This window comes from Equus asinus, chromosome 1, assembly GCF_041296235.1.
Source record: "Equus asinus isolate D_3611 breed Donkey chromosome 1, EquAss-T2T_v2, whole genome shotgun sequence".
Lineage (NCBI taxonomy): Eukaryota > Metazoa > Chordata > Mammalia > Perissodactyla > Equidae > Equus > Equus asinus.
The window spans coordinates 173335624-173342909 of record NC_091790.1 but is presented as its reverse complement, the minus strand read 5'-3'; the positions used below and the strand labels follow the sequence as shown (position 1 = coordinate 173342909).

General features: G+C 39.1%; 1 protein-coding gene across 1 annotated transcript in view; it reads right to left on the bottom strand.

The window, feature by feature from the left end:
* Nucleotides 1–583: 583 nt before the first annotated feature.
* Nucleotides 584–7286, bottom strand: part of CAV1 (caveolin 1) — a 33843-nt gene continuing 27140 nt past the window's right edge. Inside the window, exon 3 of the mRNA XM_014838315.3 lies at nt 584–2818. Coding sequence (XP_014693801.1) covers nt 2477–2818 — 342 coding nt within the window. The 3' untranslated portion in view covers nt 584–2476. The remainder of the gene's footprint in view (nt 2819–7286) is intronic.

Sequence of the window (7286 nt, the reverse complement as noted above, 5' to 3'; positions counted from 1 at the left end):
TACAAACCAATTCCTTATAATAAGTCTCTTCACATACATATATATATATATATTACTCTTTATGTATTCATATATATTTCATATATATATATATATTTCCTATTGGTTCTGTTTCTCTGGAGAATCCTGATGAATATAGAAGCCCTGATTGTCAACTTAGCCAAGGCCAAAAGTAAATTGTTTCTGAAATATGCTTTTTAAAAAAATCCAAGTTAAGACATGGCAAAATTCAAGGCATCACCCCCTGAATGTGTCATGTATCCAAGGAAAATACTTATATCCATCATACCAAGTTATTGGGGGCTCAAATTAGATGACATATAATAAAGCATTGGGTAAACTGCTAAAAAAAATCTTTCCTATCGATCGTAACTTTTGTCTGAAGTAATTCATGAATGGCAAATGCCTTAGAAAAAAGATCCCACCTAAAGGAATCTGTAGTGGTTGACAAGTGGAAGACCACCCCCACCCCACAAACACACTACAAAAATGTACACACACGGCGTACATGCTCACTACACACACACACACACACTGACACATACGCATCTATTTTGGGGAAAAATATTAAAGCCGACTGTCGAACTGTTAAACATTTTTATTGTGCAGACTTGTCACCTTTACAGGACATGCAGGATAAAAAAGTGTAAAATATATCAGTAAGCATATAAAATTTTAGCAGTCTCCTGGACCAGCGCTTCATTTGCGCGAGGGACTAAGCATCTATGCAGAACAGACATGTCTTGGGATACACAGTTTACAGATTGAATCACAAAGCATTTCCCTAAGTGATTTTCCTCATATAAAGATAAAAATATCTTTACACTTAAAAAGTACGCAGTATAGTACATTTTCAGTTATGTACACAGTTTAAAAGTAAAACTATGTCCATGCCAGTGTCTGTTTTAAATGCAAAAAATCAAAGTAGGGAACAGGTTGATAACTGAAGTGTCAGGAAAACTGGAAGAGGCAGGAAAAAAAAATCAAGCAGAGTTCCAATAGGTGTATGAAAATAAAAATAAAAGCATAACTGAAGGTTAAAAATAAAATCCCCAAGGGCAGAATCTTAATTTGAACAAGAATAAAAAGCTTTTGGATGTACCAGGCAGCTTTCTGTATGACTCAGGTTTACAGGTAAAAATTCCTCAGTTTGAGTTCAAAAGAATTTGAACTTATTCCAGCAAAATTACCTCAATCTTTTATGACTGCCTCCTCCCCATCTTCTCTGTGAGCAAAGTGATGCTTGTATTAGACCCAAGCTCCTGGCAGGGGGAGGGGCTGTGTGTCACAGCATAACAGACGGTTGCAAGTGCTTCACTTTGAAGGGGTCACATTTGCAACAACTCTGATAGACTCATACAATGGCCTCCATTTTATGAGCCCTTCCCCAGAGGCCCACTGATCTGCTGAAAGGGGAACACAATGTTCAGCCACTAAACCACCCGGGTGATGGATTAGTTTGGAGTCAGGAAAGCGTGATTATTCTTGAAAATCAACGAAGCTGAATAGACATGCTGACCTCGTGCAGCTCGTGAGTGGCAGGGAAAGTTGGCTTCCACTCCTGCCAGCTCAGAGAGGGCTCAACCCCGTTCGTCCACCTTAATTTGTTTCATGGGGCTGATGTGAACCATACTCAACATGGACAAAGATGCTGTGTGATCGAGTGCAGACGTGGACTTCATCTGACTCTGGATCGCAGAGTCAGAAACCAGCATAGAGAAGTAGTTAATGAATTTTCTAATTTTGGTCTTCAGGGAGGCTGTTGACCTAATGAAAGTTGACAGTTAAGTTGGACCCTATTTGAAAAGGAAAATGTGAAGAACAGGAAGGCACTTGGGTCTCATTATCTATATAACAAATATGTAGGCACAGAAAGTATCACAGGTTAAAATTTCAAGAAGGGTAAGGCATTAGTCGGACCATGTGAATGCAGGTTATGTTTTCTAACATGAGAAAGACCATTGGAGCCCATTGAATTATTAAAGTGAATAGCAGCAGTCCACTAACGCTTCAGATGGTGGGGAAAGAGTTTGCTTAAAACCTGCCCACATACCTGTACACTTAATGGCCATGGCCTGGAATTCTTCCCTTACCATAAAATGATCAACGTTTTAGAATAGGCAGTTGAGTTTGTTGGTTCTTTTCTTTCCTCCTCAGTTCTCCATATTTCTCTCAAATTATCTTTCAACAATAGGTTCACATCTCTGCCAATAACACAAGGATCCACATGCAAATAAAAATGTGCGGAAAAAATTTTGAATGGGTTTAAAAAATTCAGACCATCAAAAAAAAATAGATGAAATAACTCAGAAGAGACAAACAGTTTGAAGACTGAGAGAGTGATTTCTTTGTTCTGAACCAAGAAAATTCATTCATATATTGTTGCTGTACTAGCAACTTGAAACTTGAAATTGGCACCAAGAAAATTAAAAGGAAAAAAATAGAATCAGGTATACTTCTATCCTCGAAATGTCATTTATATTTCTTTCTGCAGGTTGATGCGGACATTGCTGAATATTTTGCCAATAGCCTCAAAGAGTGGGTCACAGAAGGTGTGGACGTAGATGGAATAGACACGGCTGATGCACTGAATCTCAATCAGGAAACTCTTAATGCACGGTACAACTGCCCAGATGTGCAGGAAAGAGAGAATGGCAAAGTAAATGCCCCAGATGAGCGCCATTGGGATGCCAAAGAGGGCTGACAGCAAGCGGTAAAACCAGTACTTTGTCACAGTGAAGGTGGTGAAGCTGGCCTTCCAGATGCCGTCGAAACTGTGTGTTCCTTCTGGTTCTGCAATCACATCTTCAAAATCAATCTAAAGGGAGGAAGTGACAGAACATGAGCTTAAAATAGAAAAAAAGAGAAAAAAAATCTCATTACAGAGTACCTATACATATATATTAGCTTTTACGTACAGGTTCTGTGTGTGATGCTGGAAGGCAGAATCAGCATCGCTTGGAACTTGTTGGAAATGCAGATGTTTGGGCCCCACCCGGACCTTACTGCATCTCTGGGGGTGGAATCCTGGAGAGCTTTTAATATGTTCTCCATGCGTTTCTTTACCATGTGAAAGGTTGAGAACCACCGCTTTACGGGAAACCGAAAGGACATGATAAAATTCCTGCCTTCAAGTAAAACCCAGCAACACGGATAAATACTTATCAAGTATTTATTAATTAAAGACACTCAGTAAAATGTAAATGACACAACCTAAGTTAATTGCATTTCAAGACAACTACACACACGATGTTAAAGAGTAGTTAGTTCATAATTGATTATTGACTCTTCAAACACTCAGTTGGTAGAATTTCTTCAGGAAATTAGATCACTGTGAGCTGTGAGGACTCAAAAAGCCTTCATGAGGGTTGTGGGATTTAGCAGGGCTTGGAAAATGAGGTACAATTTGGAGAGGAAAGAAGAAGGGACCTTGGGAATGGTGTGTGCAAGGCCCCAGGAAGAAGGAAGGACGATATGGTGAGCGTCACAGGCAGATAGACCTGTATGGCCACAGCTGGAAAGACAGGTTGAGGCCAGACTCGATTTCATTTTACAAACAGTGGGGGTCTATTGAAGATGTCAGAGTCAGGGCACGCAGCCACTATCAATGCGGTCACTTAGCAAGATGAATTTGACAGCAGTGTGCAGGCTGGGGAAAAGGGAAAAGAGACTCAAGGCAGAAAGACTGAATCCCAAGTTTGAGACGGTAGGGCCAAACCTGGAATAGAGTCCATGAAAAAAAAGAAAAGAATGAATTCCAGAGACATTAAAGGAAGAATCTACAGGACTTGATTAGTTCAAAGATAGGGAGAGAGAAAAACCTAAGATGAGCTTTGAGCTTTGAGATTCTGATTTAATTGCTTGGGAGAACAGAGATGACATTAATAGCAAGAAGAAAATTATAAAGGAAGGCAGTTAAAAAATGTTAATGGAGAGTTTCACTTTTGAATTAAACAAACAGAGTAAACTTTTGACTAAGGACAGGTGCAGATAGCAGTGGTGCAGACCTAATGAATCCTGTGGCAGTCCCTTTGTGGTGGCCGCTAGGAAGTAATCACATGATCTGCAGTCAGGTAGCACTTAAGAGTCATCAAGTGCTTCTACGTGTATCATCTCCATGTGATCTGGGCTTTCAGACCAGTCTAGGAAGGTAAGTTGTTATTTTACAAAAGAAGATACAGAGATTCAGAGAGGCGAAAGTGACTTGCTAGCATCAAGCACACAGCAATGATGGGATCAGAATGCAAACTCGGCCCCTTTCCCAATAGCATTCTTTCCCATGATACATGTTCACCTAAACAATGAATTCTCAGTAGGTTTTATCCCTCTGGAAGGATTTTTATAGACTACTTTGAAGCATACGATTAATAAAAATTACCAACAGAAGAGTAGGACAAAGCCAACTCAACTGCTTGGTAGTGGCAGCTATCTGAAGAGATCTAATATAGTTTGAAATCCAAACAAGTTGACAACTGTCAGCAGCCATCCAGCCAAGCTCAGGATTAAGGAATGAGGACTTTGGTGGCTGACTCCTTGAAGGCTCTCAGTGCCAAGGAGCCACCTTTGATTCAATACAATAAAACTTCTTTTGGAAAAAGTACATGATGCTTACCAATAGTTAAATTATTTTCTAGAACATTCTGTTTCTTGATCTATTGTCTAATGTCCTAATAATGTAATATGTAAAACGGTATGTCCACAATTATGTAAATGAAGTTAAATAGATTTATTGTGGTTCTAATTTTTTCTTTGTCCATGTAGATCTAGACTCAGAGAAAACATTTACTTGTGTGTTTTAAAAGGTTGCACAAAATATGTGGCAAGTTAGATCAATCCTTTAATGAAGCTTCTGTGCAGTTTACTTAATTGTCTACTACACGGCTTTGTTCTGACACTGCATTTTTCGAAAGCTACTGAAAATAAAGGCCTGCAGTTTTCCTTTATTTAACTGCAAGATATCCAAAGAACTTTATTTTCTAAAGATGACCTTGTTTTGTAAGAGGATTTGATGAAGTCAAAATTTTTTTTTTTTTTTTTAAAGATTTTATTTTTTCCTTTTCCTCCCCAAAGCCCCCCAGTACATAGTTGTGTATTCTTCGTTGTGGGTTCTTCTAGTTGTGGCATGTGGGATGCTGCCTCAGCGTGGTCTGATGAGCAGTGCCATGTCCGCGCCCAGGATTCGAACTAACGAAACACTGGGCCGCCTGCAGCGGAGCGCGCGAATTTAACCACTCGGCCACGGGGCCAGCCCCATGATGAAGTCAAAATTAATACACTAAAGCAGATGTTCTTAATATGGGGTCAAAGGATGGGCAATGGGCGCCATGAATGCCCTGAAATGGATACATACGTTTTGAGTGTACAGTGGGAGAAGGCCCATCACTTTTATTAGAAAATAAAGCAAGTCTATTACCTAACAAGGGCCAGAAGCATTTTACTGGGCAGGTTTCCACCTCTTTACAGAGCAGACTTTAAGCATGTCTGCCTTGACATTCTTTTCCAAGGGAAGGGATAGTAACTAACATTTGTTGACTGGCTATTATGATTGGACACTGTTCTCATTTAACTCACAGCAACTCTTAAGGTATTATTTCCATCTTATGGAAAAAGGATGCATGTTCAGACATGCTAATAAATTGTCCAGATAAATAAGAGATGGATTTTCATTTCAAATCTGGTCTAAAAGATATTGACTCTTTCTTTAATACCACATTGCTTTAAAAACAATTCTTCAAATTTCTCCAAGGCAATTATAGTATTTCCTGATTAAAAGGCACATTAACAGAAAAGAGTTTGCTGACTTTAACCTTTTGAGTGATTGTAAGAACTCCCACAGCATGGTCTCTGAGGACAGTGTTATAATGAAGTCATACACGTCGTATACCCAATCGGTTCTTAGTGAAGATCGTGAACATATGAATGTGTGTAAGATTTCTTGATAATAACTTTATTTTTCTAAGCAGAAAGATAAATGCTTTTTTCAAGAAACGTATTGGAAATTCTTAAGCTTTCTTTTAAGTTGCTTAGAAAATTTCAGGGTAGCTGCTTTTTCAATGTTTTCCAGAATCTGCCAGTGAGCATGATTTATCCTCAAATATCCAAGTGAATTTAGAGCAGGTCTCAAGGGGTGAACAGCAACATGACAAAAATAACATGTTATATAAATATAGTCAGTTTGTTAGTTGCTGCTTTAGTCTTGAAAATTTAAGGTGGCTTCAAAGAATACTAAAATTACAGCCTGTTAGATGTAGCTGAGAAAAAGAAAGCAAGGCAAGCTAAGGAAAGACAATGGAGCCAGAAATAAAGCTTAGTCTCTCTCTACCTCCATTTCCACAACAGTAACAGTAATAGGTTTTTGTGAGGAATACATGAGATAATTCATGTAAACTGCTTAGCATGAAGATAGAGCATTGCAATATAGTAAATGCTCAGTAAATAATAGCATTAAAAAGTTCCTTGCTCTGGGGAACTAAGCTTTTTAATATATAATTGTAATAAGAGAAACTATCACTGCAAAGTACGTAGTGGCTGTAAATTCAAACCCCACCAGTGGCTCAAAAGAACTCCCATCTGTAATCATCTTTACCCCCACCCTCTGCGATGCATGCCATTATTCCCATTTCACAGATAAGGGTACCGTGGGAGGTTAAGAAATTACTCAAGGTCACACAAATGCTAGGTGGCAAAGGTGGAATTTGTCCGACTTCAAGTCTGACCTCTTTTTGCTTATGTATCCCCAGGACTACAAGCCCTTATAATAGTTTTCCCACTTAATCTTCACCCAGAAAGATATGCTTCCTAAAACATTCACATTTTGATTATTAAAGGAATTACTCTTGTTAACGTTTCCACTTTAAGCTAGGACATCTAGTAACTAGGATGTTTTGCATTTTTGGTACTGATTGTGTTTTCATGGTCCTGCACAGTATGTTCTCACAATCCTGGGCACTCAGCCAAGGACTCTCACTCTAATTGACAGATTAGGAAACTGAGGCACAGAATGATTAAAATGCGCCAGACATTCTCAAGGTCCCAAGTGAATCAGTGGAAAAGCTGAAATTAGAACTCTGACTCCTGATTCCCAGGCCTAGGTCCAGCCCTGCGCTCCACACTATTTCCCTAGGAACTTACATCTCTCTCCCCACGTCCCTTCTCTGCCTACCCTATTCAGATCTCTGGGTCTCCTGTAATTCTCTTATTGCCTTCTTGGTAAGACATTGACTTAACTTGTATCTCTGTGTGAGGTTAGGAGAAATGTCCTTTTCACAACATGAACATGGACATTC